Here is a 22,865-nt window from a genome sequence, read left to right as displayed (position 1 = left end):
ATTACTAAATGACAATAAAGGATGACTGTGTGTCCTCTTAATCTAATCTATATGAAAATCAGCTTTGTTATTATCAATGGCATGGGTCATGCAATTTGTTAATTTAACAGCAGCATTACAATGAAATATGTGATAATATAGAAAGTAAGTAAATCAATGGATTAACAAGTAAATTAACAAATTTCATGACACATGCTGATGATAATAAACTTGATTCTGATTCTGACAGTAACCTCTCACTCGATGTCAGCAAGACTAAGGAGCGGATTATTGTCCACAGGAGGAAACCAAAGGTTCATGAGCTAGTCCTCATCGGAGGATCAGAAGTGGAGAAAGTCAGTAACTTTAAATTCCTCAGTGTTTGCATTTCAGCATGTAAGTCCCATTACAAAGAAGCACAGTAGTGCCTTTACTTTCTTAAAAGTTTGCAAAGATTCAGCATGGCATCTAAAGCTTTGACAAGCTTCTATAGATGTGTGGAGGAGAGATCTGTGTATAACTGTTTGCATCACAGCCTCTAGTAATGGAAACACCAATGCCTTTGGAAGGAAAAGCCTGTGAAATGTAGCCCAGCCCAGCCTATCACAGGTAAAGCCCTCCCCACCATTGAGCACATCTGCAAGGAGCAGTGCTATAGGAAAGCAGCATGCATCACTAAGGGGCCCCATCATTGAGGCCATGCTCTCTTCTTGTTGCTGCCATCAGGAAGAAGATACAAGAGCCTCAGGATCCACACCACCAGGTTCAGTAACAGTTATTACACCTCAACCATCAAGCTCTTGAATCCGAGGGGATAACTTTACTCATCTAAAACATTGAACTGATTCGATAACCTACAGACTCACTTTCAGCAACTCTTCATCACATTTTCTTGATATTTATTGCTTATTATTATTCTCTTGTATTTGCAGTTTGTTGTCTTTTGCACATGGTTTTTTTAGGCTGTCTGGTTTGCAGTTTTTCATTGATTTTCTGGTGTTTCTTTGTATCTCCTATGAATGCCCGCTAGAATATGATTCTCAAGGTTGTATATGGTGACTTATATGTACTTTGGGTAATAAATTCACTTTGAACTTTGAACAATCGAAATTTGGGTCCCCTGATCTGGAGCATTTGTTTCAGTGTGCCTACAACCTTGAATGAAGTCCAAAAGAATCAGTAAAGCAAATTATTGTGAGACAATTGTTTGAACTGCAAACAGAAACTGAGATTTAAAAGTCTGAGCGGAGTGAAAGGAAGATCATAGCACAGCAGCTGCGTTTCTGGCAGACACGCGGCTACATTTGGTAAATGCACTACAACTCCCAGAAATCGTTGCGAAATACGTTTGTGCCGATTTGTCCTCGGTCCCGGGAGTGATCTCCTTAGTAACGGGATGGCCGCGCTGTCAGTCGGGGACACGTGACGGGTTACGGTTCTTTGTCCTACTCACGCGAGGATGGGGATGTCAAGGAGAATGACGTAATGTGAAAGCTCCTAATTTAAAGGGAGGGCGGGGAAAGTGAGGGGAAAGGGTATGATTGTTGCAGCTTTCTCTCTTAGTCTCGCTGGGATCCAAAGTGTTTGTTTCAAGTTGTTGCACGAGGAAAATATAGATTAAAAATGCCACATCCTGTGACTCTTTACGGACCGTCACCCTGGGGCTTTAGATTAGTAGGAGGCAAGGACTATAGCCAACCCTTAACAATTTCACGGGTAAGCTACACCTCTCCATGGGAGAAACGCATTGGAAAGCTTCTCTTTCATTTCACTTGAAGTTGTTTACTCAGTGTTGAGGTCATCTTCGAAACCAGAGATTGCTGGCGACAATGTGTTAGTTTTTTCCTTTTGATTTAAGGTATTTGCAACACGTTGAGGGAGTCTGCGAATGTTATAACTTGCAACAAAGTTTTTCAGAGCAGTTGAATACAGAAATAATACTGGAATGGCTATATAGTTTCTTTTAAATTTGGTTTGAGGATGAAATGTTAAAGTATTCCCGCCAGCCTCCACCCATTCCATGAGGATTTGGGGTTTTGTATTTTTGTTTAATATTTAATATATACTTTTTTTTAAAACAGTACCCTCTCGATGAAAGTGTTGTACAATTGGGGGACCAGGTTTCGTACTATTTGTACAGTACTTGGGATACTGGAACCTATGTGCTAATTTAGATGTTTACTTGGTATCTTGTCCTGGACATGAGCTCTTTAAACAATCACATCTATTATTATCTTGAGGGCATAACGGGCTACAGATCATGTCTAATAAGTGAGCTTTTGATGAGTTCAAGCCTCATATGCATTAAAATTAGGCTTGTTTTCCGGTGACTGGTGAAATGAGACTTGTTGAAAATGCTGAAAGCAGTTTCTCATAAAACATGAGCGACTGAGTTCAACAAGGAAAGCTCAGTCTCGAAGGGAAAACACTACTTGGACACAAATGCTGTACTTCTCATTGTGAATGCAACTTTCGGTTGAAGCAATAACTTCCACGCGGTTTAGTTGAAATGATAGCGTTTTATAAATCAGATTTTTTTTTAATACCGGTGGTTTATGTATAACTTTTTTGAATGACCATTAAAGTTATTAAATCTCTTGAATTCTAGTTAACATCACTAATACACTGCACGATTTTTACTTGCTGAAATAAAATTTCCATAGTATGCGCATACGTATATCCCTGCTTGGTTTGGTTCCAGTTTAAGTAAGTTCAATAATTGGGTGGTTGGCAGAATTCGCAAGGGACAATAAATCATAACTACATCTTGTAAAGGAGAGCTTTAAAGTGGCGCATCTAGTGCTCAAGGGGCGTTTTGGTATTAATTCTTGGTATGATTAAATCAATTTTCCATGTGTATCACGAATCCTATCAAGATACTTAAAGGGAAACGTCACTTGTATTAATACCCAGGCACAAACATTTCAAGGAATATTTGCCTCCTTTAATGTGTGTGGATCAAAGGCTTAATCAATTGTTTGGGGGTAAAAGAGGTTCAAAAGAAGTTGACTAAAAGCTGGCAGTTTATAACTGTTTTTCACAAAACAAAATGATCACTCTGTTTAAACTGCTATCATATCAATTTGGAGTGCAACTTGAGAACAGATCAGTGTATATGTACTGTTAAAGTTGATAAATGTGGTTTGTGAATTAAATTCCAATGTACTGGGTTAAAAATTCTATTCTGTAGCACAGCATTTTTATTAAAATGAATAGTAGGAACAGTTTGTACCAGAGAAAACTATGCCAAATGTACTTTCCAACTCCCTACATGTTCCTCTCAGAATATGATATCCATGCATTCTGTGTAGTGCTGTAACGTCAAGAGGTAGCCAATGAATGACTGATGTGCTGTTGGATATTGTAGTGCAAATACTTGTAATTTATAAATGAATACAGCAGAAAGCCTAGGTATACGGTTCCAAGGTCTGTTTCTTGCTGAGAAACAGAGTCCAACACTGAGGAGGCAACTGTTATCTTTAAGAATGGCCTTTGTCACATTAGCTATTATATTCATAATGAGTGTCCTGATAATAACATCTAGATTTGGTGGGTACTTCTTGCTGCCCACTGGTAATCAGATATGTGGTTATTGACTAAATAAACCACTCATTTCAAACAAATTTGCCCCAAAGGTGACTCTCTGCTTGAGGCCACAGTTGACATTGCATGGATGGAGACCATGGACTAGTTTGTGATCCCAAAGTTATATCGGAAATAATACACATTTCCTATGTGATTGTGTAGAATGATAAACTTTAACATGTACAAAACATTGTATATTGTTGGAATACTTCTCTGTGGCTTTCAGGAACTGGCAGACAGTCTCCACCCCTTCCCAAACCCAGCACAGATTCAAGGCATATTTCTGTGTGCAAGTGAAATATAGATACCACATCTATAAATAGGATAAATTTGAGATCACATGGACTAAAACCAAACCTTCAGTGAATCCGAGAAATGGAATTAATTTCAGGCTGCATTGTAATGGTAATGTACATTGTTACATTGTCACATAGCTCACATTTTATCCAAATCCATTGCTTTCCTTAACCTTGACACTTAGCAATTGTCCACTATATACATCTAATTTGCAATCAATACCACATTGATTCTTGTGTCGTCATTTCAGAATCAGGTTTATTATTACAGACATGAGTTGATAAAATTGACTTGTGGTAGCTGTATATTGCAAGCCATAAAAACTACCACGGTACAAAAAAGATGCAAATTTAACCTTGAGATGGTTTTACTTTGTGGCAGTCATAATGATCCTTGTGATATTTTCTGTATAATTCTGTGTAAAATAGAGAGAAGGATGCTAATTTTAGATTTGATGATATTGGTTCATGGTGAGCCATTAGAGTAATGGTAATTGTGAACTGTCGCATAGTAGGGAAAGAGCGGTTTTTGTTTGACCTCTCATTTTAAGAGTAACACACCGAATGCTGGGAGAGCTCAGCAAGTCAAGTGGTATCTAAGGAAAGGAATAAAGAGTTGACATTTCTAGCTGAGACCCTTGATCAGGACTGATGTGTATGAGTACTTGATGGCTGCCATGTACAGGATGGACAGAAGGGTTTGTCTCGGTGCTGTATTAATCTAGGACTATTATTTGGGGTTCAAAAGGAGTCATTGCAGATCCACAGCTATAAAAGTAAAGAAGTCAAATCAAAAGTGTGGCCGAAAAGGAAAATTTAAAACAAAGTCTATTCTAAATTTGAGGATGGGCTGAATAATTAAATTGAAATTGTGTGCAGGATAAGACTGGGTAAGTTTTCCTCCTCGGAAGTGGGGTAAGATATCAAATGCAGTGCTTACTGTGAACAATTTCTAGAATAATTTACTGGATATTAAGTTGATATTTGTGCATTTGGTTGTTGCTAAATGTTAAACTGAAAGGTTGGAGCAGAATGCTTTGTAGATTAAAATAGTCCTCGATCAATTTGACAACTTCCACTTAAGTAAGCTGCACTCACTCAGATAATTTTGTTATCTCACTCTTCAAATCACTTAATCTGTGAAGGTGGTTTAAACAGCATTGCACTTAAAATCAAATTCTGGTATGAAAATAACCCCTAGTTAATTAGCTAGAAATACTTGATATTGAGCTTTTACAATCCATAATTTTTATTTAAAATTGTCCCTTTTAAATACATTAGTCTTAAATCCCTTTTTTCTGAAATTTGAGAACGACGGGGAGTTGGTGTAGTGTTCAGAATTTCGAAAATTTTTAAAAATTCCAACTCTTATTTGCAAGTTCATGTAGCAAAATTCTGTGATGTCAGTTTTATCTCAAAGGTAAACTTCATTCTTAAATAGTTTTACATTTTTAATATGTTTTACTTTGTATTCATTATGTCATTCAATCTATACAGGGGCTTCCCAGGTTACAGATGACTTGTGGAAGTCTCACTTTATGCAAAAACTGTTTTTCAAGATAGTAATCTTTTGTGACATACATTAATGACTGGATACTGTATTAATTTTAATTGGCAATGTTACAGTTAATATTCAGCGACATAAGAGAATTATAGAAAGTGTACTTATCGTGATCTGATGTGTTATTGTAGAAAATGGGTGTTTACTGACTTGAGCAAGCTGCTTACGGGCACATCTCAGGAATAAAACTCTTGCATAATCTGGAGACTGCCTATTTTCATGCTGTTATTCGTTCTATTCTTTTTCTGTGTACAAGTCACTGCTTTGTCATATGGCATTCTTGGATGAAACAAACTTTTAAGTGCCAAAGAGGTTTTTATACAGGGCTGAGCTGATCAGTCTAGTGACAGCAGGACTACACAATCCAGTCCTTTCTCACAAAGCTTTTACCAAATGTGAGCTTCTGCAGAGTAGTTAGAACTGTTCACAACAACAGTTACAATACCACTGTGCATGACACTAATGACACAAATGACAATTGCTTAACAAAGTTGTTTTTACTCACATTTGAAATTAATGGAGTAAGAAGATTCTTTATGCGTTTATGGAGTTAAAATGAGACCAGATGTTACCTCGAGCTTTTCTGTCTATTATTGGTCTTGACATTCAGAGACAAACGAGAAAATCTACAGATGCTGAAACCCCAAGCGGCACACACAAAATGCTGGAGGAACTCAGAAGGCCAGGCAGCATCTCTGGAAAAGAGTACAGTGGACGGTTTGGGCTGAAACTCTTCCTCAGGGCTGCTGGGAGGAAAAAAAAAGCTGAGGAGTAGATTTAGAAGATGGGGGGGGGGGGGGGGAGGGGAGAGAGAAACACAAGATGAGTGAAACCTGAAGGGGAGTGATGAAGTAAAGAGCTGGGAAGTTCAGAGATCAGAATTTCAGATTGTTATGATGATCCGTAATCAGAATCGGGTTTATTATCACTGGCATGTGACGTGAAATTTGTCACAGGACTGTCCTTTCTACCAGTTCTCCCACAGTAAATTCATCAGCTGACCATCTTCTGACTGTGACCAAAATATCATTGATAACTGATTTTTCAAATTAAATCTTGGAATGGAAAAGAAAATTACACTTTTATTCAGGTTCCACTGCCATTTTGGGGTTTGGGAACATAGTTTGTCATGTGCATGGGTACTTTCAATTTTCATGGAGAGCAAGTTTACAGGTAAGGATGGGAGTAACCTTACTCTTCTTTCCTTCAATCTTAGCGACCATATAACAGTTTAAAAAATGTATATATGTCAATATACACACAATCTATCTGGAGCCCTACCAATAACAAAAGGTTGAATTAGAATTAATGCCATAAAACAGATAAGCAAAGAGAAACTCCAAAGCAGGTTTCAAGCTCCTTGCCAATCAATCTTTGATTAGAATATTTATTTGGAATAAACATTGTGTTGCCCTATGCAAGCTGAAGTTTCAGTAGATATTAGCTAGTCAGTCTTTTTGGTTGACTGTGTTTTATAAAACTCCCACCTGTTTGGACTACATTACATTTTTTAAATATAAGATCTGTATTAAGCTGGTGCAAATTTCTGAAGTTAAATAGAGCTGATGCTTTGAGCTGAGACCCTGGGAGTGCATGCTTTGCATTATTCAATGTTAATTTATTAAATGAATTATTAATGGTCCTGCAGCTGCAGTACATGTACTTGGAAATGTACATTTTTGGAAGCTGACTTTCAGTTGGATGTTTTCTTGTGCTGACCATGAAAGAAAAGACATCTACAAAAGTTTCCTTTACCAACCTCCCCTTGCTCATAACACAACCCTGGAAGACATGTAATGACTTTCCACATATGTTTCTTTATTGAAAAGTAGGCCAATAAGTGTCAAAATTTATCAGTGCTGCCTTAAGCCCACGCAGCCTTTAGCTATTTACGCAGAAGCATTCAAAGATCAAGTCAAACTTAGTATAAAGCTCACAGTTAACTGAGTAGCAACGATCCCTACTTTGTACACTGGGATATGGATTACATACTGTAAGTGGGTTCCAATTACTGGGAAATTACCAGTAAGTTGCCACCAAATGTGGTAAGTTATCAATGAAACAGCATGCAGCTTTTGCAGGTCCAATGCAATGGCTACTTCTTTCTTTATAACAGGATGCATTCTTTTTCATTTGCCACCTCAGCGCCACTTCACAGGTTCAGGCACCATAGTTCAATCTGACCTTGTGTGCTGCCTTTGCATATTCTAATGGTGACTGCAATGGATTTACACTAGGTGTTTCAGTTCCTACCACTGGATTAGTTGATGACTGTGTAAGTAAGTGGCAAAATGGGAGCCATTGATAGGCACATGGAAAGAATATATTGCAGGAGAGGGATGAAAGGAGGTTGCTCTGCTGGGAGAAGGCAGGATGATTTATTCAGTGCTTTCCTGTGTCATAATAAAAGTGGCCGCTCAATTAATCTGGTGATGTGTTAAGGATATTCTTAAAGGCTCCCTTGCAATCAGTACCTGTTTCACGTCTGCCCAAAATGAAGATGTGTCTTAGATGGAATTGCTTTAACGCCCAGAAGCACAATGACCATAACCTCCCAAAACAACACTCCCACCTTCCCTGTCAAGCACCACTTTTGCCTCATTAGCCAACTCGGAACTAGAGTAGAAGCAAGATCATTTTAAGGAAATTGCTTCTATAAAGTCTCCTCAAAGTTCAAAGTATGGATACAATATACAACCTTCAGATTCATCTCCTTACAGGCAGCCACAAAACAAATATACCAAATAGAACTGACATTTTTTTTAACTTGTCAAACCCCAATGTGCAGAAAATCATACAAACAATAAAAGTAAGCAAATAATATCCAGAACTTAAATTCACAGGACAGAACTGAAGAACTAAGGTCACAGCTGATCCAGGAGCCCATTAGTTGCAGGCCACAGCCTCAGTTCAGCACAGATATGAGAAAACCTTGTGGAGCAGCAAGCCAAACACCAGCCTGCCCCTTTCATCTGGGTCCCACACCTGACTTTTTCAATCTAGCCTAGCATTTAAATCGACCAAACATTGGGTCGCTGGTCGCTCTTCGCTCTCTGACATGGGCCCTGCCGCTTCAATACACTCTTGGGCCTGGGTCCTGCTGGCTCGATTTGACTCAGCGATTAAATGGGTCAAACCTCAGCTTGTTCCTCGGCCTAATGTTTGGGCCCTACCGCCACAACTGTGCTTTGCCTTGGTTCTGTTGCTTCAAATCATCTCCAAGACCATCCAGCAATGGCCAGAAATTGCTCTCGGGCCTGGACCCTGCTGTCTCGACTTTGTCACTTTGAGTCGCCTCCAAATCCACTCCTGAAATGGCCATATATTGGTTCATTCCCCACTCTCAGGCATTGGTTGCACCATCTCATTCAGCCAGTACTTGCTATGCTGCAACTGTCCTGCATTTTGGTGACTTCAGTTCACAGCACGAAAATGCCAAGTCATACAGGCAGTTTAAAAGCTCAACTCTGAAAGGGAACCTGCAGGCTATTGATTGCAGTGATTGTTTTTCAGAAAAAGTGTGACTAATAAAGTAATAGTTATTCTTGCTGCCAGCAATTCATCGCTTTACTTCACCAGTGCCATCTTAAATTGGTCTGTGCTTCTGCATTGACAAAACTAAGGGAAAGCAATGCAAGTTCAGACAAAATCCTTTTCATAAAATTAGTGCTCAGTATTCTTTCCAATGATGAAATGTCTTCCACCTTGGCAATAAGGTTATATAATTGTACGTTATTTAACCTTCTGTGAAATGTAACAAATCAAACATTGCTCTGCTACATCTTTAAGGCCTGTATCTTGAAAGAGGTTTTATTCTTTCCACTGAATCACTTTATTTTCTTGCTGAAAATCTAGTATGTATCCGGACATGAGTACTGAATTGCAATTGAAATACCTAAGTGGTTTGCAGTCAGCATATTGTGGATTTAGTCATGAATTACAGTGATGAATACAGCTGCACTAATCACTGCAGAGTGGTTAGGACATGATCAACTGTGACGTATAGTTCTTACTTGGAAAGACAAATCTAACTTAACCTAATGCAGCTTCTTATAATGCTAATTCTACCAAGATTTCTTTCAAATGGTGGAAAGGATCATTCCTTGAGTAACAAAGTTTAACATACAACTTTGCTGGACTCAATTTCTCATGTTTTTGCAAGTAGCGTTTTTTGAACTTGGAGAAGTCTACTTGTAAAAGAGATGCAGCTCCATTACTGAACCAGTTTTCAAGGTAGACCTAGTAATTTTACAAACGTGTCTATTTTATGACTTTTAACTATTTGCATTATGTACCCCATGATTTCAAGGACTGAGTTGATGGTGTAAGTGGATACATTCTCTTAAAAGTTATTGCTTTAGAAATTTGGAACTGTGCAGATCCTGTGGTTGATTCATGCTGATACATCCCATGGCTGGAAAATCTACTCTGTGAGTCAACGCAATTTTCATTGACTTTCTTTGTATTTACTTTTCCTATATTTCCTGGTTAGTCCAAAAGACTATTATTTTCTGGGATTATTTAGGTGTTGTGTTTTTTTTAATGACTGATTTCTCAGCAGCTTTGAAAGTAAAGTGAAAATTTTTCTGGACTTTCTTTTCCTCAACTCTCAGGCCCAAAATGAGATTGGTTGTCTGAGAAAAAAATCAAAAATGGGTGCCTTAAGAAAAGGCGGGTGAGCTGGCTCAACGACTATCACCTGGTAGTACTTGCATCCGCTGTGAAGTGTTTTGAGAGTTTGGCCATGGCTAGAATTAACACCTGCAGCAAAGGCCTGGGTCCACTTCATTTTGCCTGCCACCACAACAGATCAACAGCAGATTCAATCTGACTAGCTCTCTGCTCATCACTGGACCAGGTGGACAACAGCAAGACCTATGTCAGGCTACCGTTCACTGATTACAGCTCAGTATTCTATGCCATCATCCTCTCAGTGCTAATCAAGCTTAAAAACCTTGAGCCTCTGGCCCTTCCCCTGCAACTGGATTGTCGACTTCTTTATCGGGAGACCAGACAGTGTGGAATCAGATATAATATCTCCTTGCTGGCGATCAGCATGGGTGCTTAGCCCATTTTTCTACTTTGCCCTCATGACTGTGAGCAGGCACAGCATAAATGCCATCTAATGACACCATAGGGTTGCAGACTCAACCAGCCCCATCATGGACATTGGCCTCCCCACCATCAAGAACATCTTCAAAAGGTGTCAAGATTACATCAATCATAAGGACATTTGCCATCCAGGGCATGCCCTCATGTCATTCCTACCATCAGTGAGGAGGTACAAGAGCATGAAGATACATACTCAACATTTTAGGAACAGCTTCTTCCTCTCCACCATCATATTTCTGAATGAACGGTGAACACTACCTCATTCTTTTACTCTCTTTTTGCACTATTTCATTGTTTTTATTTCTTACTGTAACCTATAGTAATTTATGTATTGCTCTGTACCACTCCAACACAGCAAATTTCATGACATATGTCAGTAATAATAGATGTGATTCTAATGAGACATTCAACATCTGGATTATTGTGTGCTGCTCATAGAGTACATGTCTCCAAGGAATTTCAGGACATTTCCTTCGGTATGATGGTTGTCCATCGTGTTTGATGGCGGGAAACCCTGTGCTGGAGAGTTTTTGAAGCGGTACTACTGTTGCATTGGGCATTCCCACTCCTCAGCCTCAGAAATCTGTGTCCAGTGGTATGAACAAGCTTCACAAACTGGGATCTTCCTTGGTTGCAGTGGACGGCCATGATGTCTTCTGTGCCTTGTCTTGCCCTTCACTCTCCGTGGAGTGTTACACTACAGCCTTCCAGACCACTGGTTCTCATTGTAGATCTCATCCGTCCAGTCCACCAGAGCTGATTTCACAAGCTAGCACGGGCATGTCCCTATCTGAGGTGTGAAGCAACTGGCCGTGCTGCAACCTGGTTTAGCCTACCTGTTGAAGTTGTGTACCAGGGTGTGGCCACTGTTGCATGCAAACAGCTACTTGGAGCCACAGATGAGAGTTGTCTGGTGGGGACCAAAGGTGGGTAAGCTGCTATAGAATTGCTGCAACAAGCTCCATCACCAGAGATGCTGCCCCTCCCTGGACACCCCATACACCCCAACAACACAAAAGTCGGCTTTAACCACTTCTGGAAATCCTGGAAATCCCCAGGTAAGCATAAATTTGGAACAAGGTACCTACAGAAATTAACATTAACAGTACTGTTCAATTTTCTTTTTACATAAATGGAATATAAGTGAAGGTGAATTTAAAATGTATCATTTGAATGTTGTGCTAATTCCAAACTCTGTTGTTTTACTATTGTGTTGTAGTGTCACAAAAGTTGGTAGAACCTAACAAGAAATAGAAGCAACAGCATTAGTCTCCTTGTGCCTTCTCTATCGTCTAATAGTTCATGTCTATGTTGTGCTTTATTTTTTGTTTTAACTCTAGTTGTTAATTTTCCTTTAAAATTAAACAAGAGGAGTATTTCGTAATCTCTTGGATCTATATGGAAACTCTCCATAGCGATCTTGGATAAAGGATTCCAAAAATACAATACACATGATCTTATGGGTGGCTTTTTGGCTGACCCCATCCCTAATCCCATTTGTCATAAATGATTAGTCCTTTATCTTTGAGACAGTGGCCACCCTGACATGCAGGCACACACTGGATGATATCTCATCTATCGTAGGGAAGAGTGATATTGTATGGTCGGTCGGTCTGCTTCAAAACTTCCCTCAAAAGTAAAAATTTCATGCTTGGGAATATAGTACTTCTGTGAAACAACAACAAATTTCACCACATACATCAGTGATAACAAAAATAATAAATATAAGATTCTGCAGATGCTGGATACCCAGTCCTGGTGAAGGGTCTCAGCCCAAAATGTTGATAGTTTATTTCTCTCCATAGATGCTACCTGACCTGTTGAGTTCTTCCACCATTTTATGTTTTGTTAGTGATTTAAAAAAACACAGGATTTGTCTTAATACTGCTCTTAATTTCCAAATCCCTTGCTCCCACGTGCTTTAAATAAATAGTTATTTCTTTTACTTCTGCTGTCAGCTAACTGATCTGTGAGTTGATCTTGAGAAGTGGCATTGCATTTGCTATCTTATTTACTTGAATCAGTGGAATTTTTGGAAGGTGGCAACTAGTGCATCCACAATCTTTCTGGCTGTCTCTTTGGAGATATTAGGATGCCAGTTGTGAGGTCCTGAGAATTTCTTTGCCTTTTTAGATCTTTTATTTTCCTTTCAGTTGGATTCCCAGGGTTTAGTCTGCAGTTTTGATTTGGGGTTCTTGTTAGGAACTCGGCGCCCCCCCCCCCCCAGGTGTATTCCCCTAAAGGTTACACACTTTTCCTATCTAGAAGTATGTAACCATTCTTGCCCGGTTGCTGGCTCTAAATTGTAGGTTCTGTTAATAGTATACAGTATTTAAAATAGCCTTCATTGGAAACCCACTGCAGCTCAGTAACTTAGCTGCTCCTAAATCTGAGATCCACAGTAAAAAAAAATGAGAAAATGTATTTTGAGGTGTCCTATACAGTATTGAAGTTGATCCTTGCTGAAATAGTACTGTATAAAAAAATTAATGGAAGTTATAAATTGAGCTGTAATCCTAATTGTTTAGTGCCTGTTTTGCAGGCATTAAATGACAGTGGTCTGCAGTGCCATAGAACTGTATAATACACTCCAGAAACTGGCCAGTTTGGTTTAACTCCAGTCAAGTTTCCTTCTTGATTAGAGGAAATATGAAAGTTTTTATCAAAGTTCCACGTTTAGTGAATTATGTTGGAAGGAAGCACAGATGCACAATCGTCATCTTTGAATGGCTAAATTATCTTCCGGATCACAAATTGGGGCAATTGAGGAATTGGAAGTTGGTATTTGTTTGTTGAGTGTTGTAAGAAGCTGGGGTTGATGGACATGACAAGTTATGAAGTTTAACAAAACATGCAACTCCTTAATAAAAAAAAATTAAAAAGATACTGGAAATGAATGTTATTCAGCAAGGGCAAAATGTAGTTGTGATTTGCCTGGAAGGCACTGCCAGGGGTAGCAATGGAGTGTGATAGGCACATGAATATGCAGAGATTGGAGCAAAATGGACCATATGTGGTTACCAGGGTTAAGTTTAGTTAGGAGTTAATTAGTTTGGCAAACAGTATGGGCCAAAGTGTCTGTTTGATCTATGTAGTATTATTTCTGCAACATAGAATGTTGCTTTAATGCAGAATCTATACCCAGAAAATTAGGGTTGTCTGGGGCACCATCCACCAATTTTTCAAAATCCTCTGCTGAAGTCTGAAGCTGGAAACAATTCTCTTTGTAGTTGATTGACTAAGTTTATTTTCTGTTTAAGTTGTGGCAGTGCAGAAAGGTCTTGACTCGGCACATGATAGGTAAAGGGAATTTTTCCAGAAAAAAAGGCAGGAATTAACTTTTAAACAAAAGCTTGCAAACATAGTAACTCACCACCACAACCCCCACCCAACATTGTTTAGACTAAAAACATGTTCTGAGTGTGCCCACAAGTCTCCAGAGAACATAATGTGCAATGTCTGTCATCTGGGAAGCAGACAAAAATTCCACTTGTCATTCAAACCATACCGATCCTTTCTCTGTTTTTAAGATAATCCACACCACTGGCCTTAATGTGCCATGTGAAGTTTGTTAAATTAGCATTCAAATCGTGACTGATACCATTTTGTATTGAGGTTTGAACTTTTGCCAATAAAGGTGCTGTACAACATTCTACAAAAGGCAACCAGTTACACATTGCTTTTATAGTTAACATAAAATGTTATGATTGTCAAGTTCTTGGAATGCTTTGCTTTGTTTATACAAAAGTAGAAAATTATTAATGATACTCAGCAAAAAAGATGCAACCTGGATAGGGGATAAAACATTATGTCTATGCCATATAACTCTATGATCTGAAATGGGTCCTTCAGCTCAATTTTTCCATAGTGACCAACTTGTGTAATGCCTATTACGCTGTTAGCAATGAAGGTCCTCCATTTGCCTGATGTAAAAGGATTATTCATTGATCTTTCTGTAACAATTAGTTTTTGATCAGAGTTTTTGACCCCCCCCCCTCAGAATTTGGTGGACCATTCTTGATTGGGTCTCTACCTTTTGACCTGTTTGGCATGGGTGACCCTACCACAAGTCAAAGCTCTAACTCTATCGGACGTAACTCTCCACGTCGTTGAGGCACACGAGCCTTCAAACCCAGAAATTTGTGGACCTCTTGGATGATGGTGACCAAGGTACTTATCCAAGATGGTTCCATTTGCTTGAGTTGGCCTGTAGTCCTCTAACTCTTCATATTTATTTAACCTGTCCAAATGGCTCTTTAACTGCTGTAATTGTACCAGCCTCCTCTTCTTCCTTTGGCACCTTATTCCATATAGCCACTACCCTCTGGGTGATGGGAAGAAACTTGTTCCTCACATCCCTTTTAATCCATCTCCTCTTAAGCTCACACTTTCAAGTTTGAGACTCGTGCACCCTGAGTAAAAAGACTGTAGCTATTCACCACGCTACTAAGCCTGTGATCTTATAAATCTGCAAGGTAACCTCTTTACCTCCTTCACTGCGTGTGGGGGATAAACATTCGCAGTTTATCTAGTGTCTCCTTCTAGCTTCAGCCTTCCGGTCCAGGCCATACAATTGTCCTGCAGCTATCATTGAGCAAGAGGTACAGAAACCTGAAGTCCCACAACAGCTTCAAGAACAGCTACTTCAATTTAACCACTTGGTTCTTGAACCAACCTATGCAACCATAATCAGAACCTCAGCAGAGCAACACTATGACCACGTTGCACCACAGTGGATTTTTTTTGTCCTTAATTGTGCAATTTATTTTTATTTTTATTTTATTGTATCTTCTGGCAAATTCCAACTCTTCTCCCCTCTCCCTCCCCACCCCATCCTTCTTCCATTCCCTGTTCTGGTTGCCTTTCCACTTCTTCCCTTCTCCTCACCTACCCATCACCTCTCTCTGGTTCCCTTCCCCTTTCTTCCATGGTCCACTATCCTCTCCCATTAGATTCCTTCTTCAACCCTTTACCACTTCAACCTATCAGCAGCCACATTTTACTTCAATCACCTTCATCAGCCACTCGCCTTTCCCTCCCCCTACCACCACCCATCTGGTCTGACCTTTGAGTTTGTACTCCTTCCCCTTCCCCACCACTTTCCGGCATCTGTCCCCTTCCTTTCCTGTGTGAAGGGGGTCAATCTGAAAATTTGACTGTTAATTCTCCTTTTATAGCTGCTCTTTCCCATAAAGTTTTCATGAAAATTCATGTTCCCATGAAATTTTAGATTTGTTTCTCTTCCCGTTGGTGCAACCTAACATGAGTATTTATAAGATTTTCTGTTTTATTTTCTGTTGCTGTTTTAATAGTTTTCCTGCACATTGCTATGACACATGTTAAAGCTTCATAGCTTTGCACCTCCTGTCTTCTGGTTATACATAGTGCTGTAATGAATTGTGTTACTTGCAGGAAAAGAGGAAGATTAAATCACTGTCGAGAACTTATGGACCCAAAACTCCTTTACTTGTGGTAATTGTATCTTGATATTTAACTTGTGAAATTTGTGCTAAATTTGGTCTTTGAAGAGCTTTTCTAATTAAGTGCATACGAGCAGCAATGCAGTTTGTATTGCAAAGCTTGTGTAAATCTTTTTTTTATTTCCAATGGGGATGGAAGGGTGGAAATCCATCTGTATCAGATAACTAACTTGAAACTCCACAGGGATGTTATTGTTGCTGCTGATCTTAACTTGGGATGGGAGGAGGGGGTGGGGATGGAAATGACATTATTTAACTCCAAGAACTTTTCCAGTTTTTCCTTTCTTGATTTCACTTTTAATATGCTGTTTAGCTTCCCGGTTCATCCTATGCTGTATTCAGTGCTTTGTTTTCTTTAGAAAAGAACATTGATCTGTAAATTTAAAGTGCCAAATCATGTCTCTTGCCTTTTTTTCAAAGTGCGGGACTGAGCATGATGTTATCTAGTTATAAATGCCTTTTAAACTTCTGTTTGGTTTTAACTGATCATGCATTATGGCAGCAGTTGCAGCAGCACCTTCCCATGGTGTGTTCCATTTATTAATTTAGTGACCTAGCTGGACAGTTTTGCATTCAGTGTTCTCCTGATATTAGTCATACAATCACTCAAGCTGAATATGATGTTTTCCCAAGAGGTTGCCTATTGGTGGGTCTTCAGGTCACTATCTAAGCCTATCTGGGATCCACATATTCTGAACCCTGCCCACTTCATCACGTGCTGATCGCCACAGGACGTACTCCCTTAATGCAGAATGCCTGTGTGTGACTTTGTTGAACGTGGGGAGGCTAATGCATGGGGAAACCACAACGCTCTCCTCAACAGATAAGAGTCAGGGTCCAGAGGCATGGAATACAAGTTGACTGGGAGCTATTCTCTGCTGCAGCATTCCTCTGCTTTCGCTGCCATTGTAATGTGTCACCCTCTTCCACCAGCTCCATCGTTGGGGTCTTGGTTGGATCGCTCTTTGCCTGGAGCCTTTCCCTTGACCTTGCCCCTATGGGTAACCCCACCAGGAGCCAAGTGCCAGATGGCTAAATTCCAGACAGCATCGCTCTTTGATCGCAGGACCTCGCACACCTCCCCACTATGATAAGGTGACAATCCTTTGAGAAGCCTTTCATACTACTTCCATTGTCACCTAATTTTCAAGATTGTGTTGCAACCACAAATGCATCTCTGGATGGTTAAATAGTTCATTTGGCATCAGCGTTTGTGGATCTAGAACAGCTGCTATCATATTTTGGAATTTAGGCATGACTTTGTTGGTCAGTATTGAACCAAGTTTAAATGATCCAAACAATAATCCTAATTACTTTCTTTTTAAATCTTTTTATTGAATAAGTATACAAAAAGGTATACTTATTTTTATTGAATAAGTATACAAAAAGCCATATAGGCACTAATACACTGTTAGAATATAATAAAACTACAGGAGATATTAATACAGAAAAAAAAGGTGATACAAACAATGTAATTTAAACATAACATACTAAGGTAACATAATAGTATACTAATTTTTATATATATAATATATATCAATACAGAAAAGGAAAAAAAAACCCCAAAAAAACCCACCGTGCAACTAACTAAAAGCAAAGAAAAGCAATGGGCTAACTTGGAACCAAGTAGAGTTAAAGAACTTAAAATCACGTCCTCAAACCCGACCTCCATTAAAAACAGTAAAAAAAACAAGAAGGGTATATAAATATGGAGCAAAAAAGAAAAGAAAAAAAAATTACATTAATTGAAAATATTGAATAAAAGATCTCCAGGTCTGTTCAAATTTAACTGAGGAATCATAAAGATTGCTTCTAATTTTCTCCAAATTCAAGCATAATATCGTCTGAGAAACAATAATCCTAATTAAAGCCATTATTTAACTTTAAAGACTTGCAGGCTCTAGTTAATTAAAATTCATCATGTGTCCATTATTTTATAATAATTCTCCTGTTGTGCCTAATGTTTTCTTAGAATATAGAAATTTACAATACATTGCAGGCCCTTCGGCTCACAATGTTGAGCCAACCATGCATCCTACTCTAGAGAAGGCGGGTTCATCTAAACACCGTTGTCCATATTAGACTTGAACTCCATTTTATTCCAACACTAGTAACACCCTCTAACTTGCACTAGCTCCTTGTTGAATAACACCCCAGTATCACAAAGAGTGATCATGATATTCAAAACTCTCCATCGTCTTGACTATTCTTCATCTCAGAATTCTCAAAACTAATCAGTAAACTTCAAGACCAGGGCCTCGTATCTTCTTGTGCAATTGGATCCTGGCTTTCCCCCAGTCAGTTTGGATTGGCAAAAACATCCACTGTTGTAGGCCATGTCAAAGGTGGTGATGATAGGAGATTCCATAGTTAGAAGAATAGAGAAATTCTATGGATGCTATGGAGACACATTCTAGGTGCCAGGATCAGTGATGTCTCGGATTGGGTCCACAGCATTCTAAAGGGGCAGGGTGAGTAGCAAAGTTGGTGCATCTTGGCATTCAGGACATAAGAACGGTGAGAAGACCCTGAAGAGAGGTTTTAGGTAGAAAGCTGAAAAGCAGGAGCTCCAGGGTTGTAATCTCTAGATTGCTGCCTGTGCCACATCCCAATAAGGGTAAGAATAGGATGATTTGGTAGGTGAATATGAGACTGAGGAACTGGTGCAGGGGGCAGGAGTTCAGATTTCTAGAACATTGGGATCTCTTCTGGGGAAGGTATGACTGATACAGAAGGGAGGTGTTATACTTGATTCTCAGGGGGATCAATATCCTTGTGGGTAGGCTGTGAGAGCTGTTTGGGAGGGGTTAAACTAACTTGACAGGGGATGGGAATTGGAGTGATAGGGCCGAGGATAGGGTAGTTGGTTTATAAACAGAAGCAGTGTATAGTGAGACTGCTAGCAAAGGGAAGCTGATAGGGCAAAACTGCAGTCAGCAGAATGTGTTGCAATGTAAAAGAGGGACAAAATCAAAAGAGGTGATGAATGTAGGACTTGAAGGTGGTGTATTTGAATGCACACAGTATGCAGAGTAAGGTAAATGAACTTGTAGCACAGTTACAGATTGACATGTACGATATCAAATCATTAGAAAGGGATGACATGGATCAAAAAGTGTAGAATCATTGTGGGTAGAGCTAAGAAACTGCAAGGGTGGGAGTTGTATACAGACCTCTGAACAGTAGCAAAGATGTAGTCTACAAATTGTAATGTAAGCTAGAAAATGCATGTTAAGAGGGCAATGTTATGATAGTCATGGGGGATTTTAATATGCAGGTACAGTGGGAAAATTGGTTTGGTGCTGGATCCCAAGGGGGAAATTTGTAGAATCCCTATGAGATGGCTGTTTAGAGCAACTCGTGTTTAAGCCCAGTAAGGGATCAGCTATTCTGGATTTGATGCCGTACAATGAACCTGATTTGATTAGAGAACTTATGGTAAAGAAACCTTTGGGAGACAATGATCATAATATGATAGAATTCACCCTGGAATTTGAGAAAGAGAAGCTAAAATCAGCAGAACCAGTTTTACAGTGGAGTAAAGGAAATTAGAGGCATGAGAGAGCAGTTGGTGAAAGTTGATTGGAAGGGGACACTCGCAGGGATGATGGCAGCGCAGCAATGGCTGGAGTTTCTGGGAACAATTCAGAAGGCACAAGGTAGACACATTCCAAAGGAGTAGTTTTCTAAAGGCAAATGACATAACTGTGGTTGACAAGAGATGTCAAAAGCAAAATTAAAGCCACAGAGAACATGTGATTGAGCAAAAATTAGTGGGAATTTAGAACATTGCAAAGCTTTTAAAAATCAACAGAAGGCAACTAAAAAGAGTCATTAAGAAGGAAAAGATGGAATAGGAAGGTAAGCCAGCCAACAATATGCATTTCTTCCTATATATAAAGTGTAAAGGAGGGGTGAGAGTAGATATCAGACCACTGGAAAATGATGCTAGAGAGGTAATAATGGGAGACAAGGAAATGGCAGATGAACTGAATAAGCATTTTGCATCATCTTCAATGTGGAAGACACTAGCAGTATGCTGGAAGTTGAAGTGTTGGGGGCAGATGTGAGTGAAGTTACCATTAAGAGGAGAAGGTGCTTGGGAAACTAAAAGGTATGAAGGTAGATACGTCACATGGGCCAGGTGGTCTACACTCCTGTCTTCTGAAAGAGGTGGCTGAAAAAATTGTAGAGGTATTAGTAATGATCTTTCAAGAATCAATAGATTTTGCCATAGTTCTGGAGGACCGGAAAATTGCAAATGTCATTCCTCTTGAAGAAAGGAGAGGAGGCAGAAGAAAGGAAATTATAGGCCAGTTAGTGAGATCTCAGTGGTTGGGATAAGTTGGAGTTGATTGTTGAAGATATGGTTTTGGAGTACTTGGCGGCACATGATAAAATAGGCAGAGGTCAGCATGGTTTCTGTAAGGGAAAATCTTGCCCGACAATCTGTTAGAATTTTTTTTGAAGAAATAACAAGTACGATAGACAAAGGAGAATTGTTGGCTGTTGTGTACTTTGATTTTCAGAAGACCTTTGACAAGGTGCCACACATTAAACTATTTAGGTTAAGAGCCCGAGGTACTACAAAAGCATTGGTAACATGGATAAAGCATTGGCAGATTAGCAGTAGTCAGAGTGGGAGTAAAGGGAGCCTCTTCTGGTTGACTGCTGGTGACTCACGGCGTTCCACAGAGGTCTGTATTAGGACCACATCTGATGTTATATGCCAATGATTTGGATGACAGAATTGATGGCCTTGTAGCCAAGTTTGTGGATGATACAAAGATGGGTGGAGAGGCAGCAGTGTAGGAAGTATGGAGGCTACAGAAGGATTTGAACAGATTTGGAGAATGGGCAAAGAAGTGGGAGGTGGAACATAGTGTTGGGAAATGTGTGGCCATGCACTTTGATAGAAGAAATGAAAGGGTTGACAAAGGACTTGGGAGTCCTCATGCAGGATTCCCCAAAGGTTAATTTGCAGGTTGAGTCGGTGGTGAGAAAGGCAAAAGCAATGTTAGCATTCATTTCGAGAGGACTAGAACATGAAAGAAACAATGTAATGTTGATGCTTTATAAGGCACTGGGGAGGCCTCTCTTGGAGTATTGAGAGCAGTTTTGGGCCCCTTGTCTAAGGGATGTGCTGACATTGGGGAGGGCTCAAACAAGTTCTCAAAAATTATTTTGGGATTGGAAGGCTTATCCTATGAGAAATGTTTGATGGCTTTAGGCCATCTACTTACTGGAATTCAGAAGAATAAAGGGTGACCTAATTGAAGCCTATTGAATGTTGAAGATCCTTGATAGAGTGGATGTGGAGAGGATGTTTTGTATGATGCAGAAGTCTAAGACCAGAGGACACAGTCTCCGAATGGACATCCATTTAGAATGGAGATGAGGAGGGATTTCTGGTGAATCTGTGGAATTCATTACCACAGTTGGCTGTGGAGGCCAAGTCATTTAGAGTATTTAAGGTAAGTTTGATAGCTTCTTGATTCATCTGGGCATGAAGGGATACGGGGAGAAAGCAAGAGATTGGGCTTGAGAGGGAATTGTATCAGCCATAATGAAATTGTGGAGCAGACTTGATGGGCCAAATAGCCTAATTCTACTCCTATATCTTGTGGTCTTGTGGATATGTTTGGCTCTGAGCAACCTCATTATTTGATCCGTGTAGGACCGGTTTGCAGAACTCTATCAGAAAAATGGATTGTTAGCAATTCTCATCTCTTCACCTCTCCACTTTATTTCTCTTGCAGCAGCATCTAGTGAAATGTCTGTCATTGCCAGCTGATCAGGCCATGCTTCCAACCTGATCAGCTATCCGGAGCTTTAGGAAAGTTGTCATGGTCAAGGCTCCTTGCAAAGGGTAGGATTTGTGCTTCATTGTGCAGGATTCCTCCAGTGATATCTGTAAGTCCCCATTTGGAGGATTACAAGGAGGCTGTAAAGTGTAAGTTTCTGTTTAGTTCTACGCCTGGCAGATAACCAGCAATTCTCTGCTAATGGTATCCGGGGCTTGCCTGGCTCTGTACTCAACTTATTGTAAGTTGAATTCCCCAGGGAAGGGGAAATCCATCTTTCTTAAGAGGATTCTCAATTTTCTTTTGACAAAATCCATCTTTATACAGGACTTGTCAAACCTACAAGAGTAACTTTCTTGATCCACCAAAAGTCATTGTGATCTTTTTGTATTCAGCTGAGAAAATTAGCTGTATTTGAAACGTGGTCTTTTCCAAAAGGGAATGCATTATTGACACTGCGGTGTTCCTGCAGAACACAGTAGAGTACTAGCCAAGATGTCATTTTAATTTCTGGAGTACAATTTGTACTATAACAAGTGTTATTTGATACCAGATCTTTTTGAGCTCTGGTTTAGAAGGATGTTTACTCTTGAAAACTCCCACTGGCAGCTCTGATCAGGAATTGTTCAGAATCAGAGTTGAGTTGAGTGACATATGTTGTGAAAGTTGTTTTGTGACAGGAGTACATTACATTTTTTATTGTAATTTATAGGTCTTTTTGCAGTGCAAAAAGAGCTTTGCCATTCAGAAAGCTGATAGATGGGAAGAGACTGTTCCTGGAACATAGTGTTTCTTCAGGCTCCTGTACCTCCTCCCTGATGGTAGCTGTGAGAAGAGGGCATATCCTCTGAGATGGGTGTCCTTAATGATGGATGCAACCTTTTTTGAGGTGTCGCCTCTTGAAGATGCCCTGTATGCTGGGGAGGCTCGTGCCCATGATGCAGCTGGTTGTTTGCAACTTTCTGCAGCTTTTTTGATCTATGCAATCACCCTTCCATACCAGATGGTGACGCAAGCAGTTAGAATGCCCACTACCATACTTCTGTAG

General features: G+C 39.7%; 1 protein-coding gene across 1 annotated transcript in view; it reads left to right on the top strand.

Moving 5' to 3' along the window:
* The first annotated feature begins 1,506 nt into the window (after positions 1 to 1,506).
* Positions 1,507 to 22,865, top strand: part of LOC140200521 (PDZ and LIM domain protein 4-like) — a 109,690-nt gene continuing 88,331 nt past the window's right edge. The window contains exon 1 of the mRNA XM_072263984.1: positions 1,507 to 1,695. Coding sequence (XP_072120085.1) covers positions 1,603 to 1,695 — 93 coding nt within the window. The 5' untranslated portion in view covers positions 1,507 to 1,602. The remainder of the gene's footprint in view (positions 1,696 to 22,865) is intronic.

This window comes from Mobula birostris, chromosome 7 (genome assembly GCF_030028105.1).
Source record: "Mobula birostris isolate sMobBir1 chromosome 7, sMobBir1.hap1, whole genome shotgun sequence".
In the NCBI taxonomy this organism is placed as follows: Eukaryota; Metazoa; Chordata; class Chondrichthyes; order Myliobatiformes; family Myliobatidae; genus Mobula; species Mobula birostris.
Note: the sequence above shows the minus strand (reverse complement) of the source record. Positions and strands in the feature narration are given on the sequence as shown.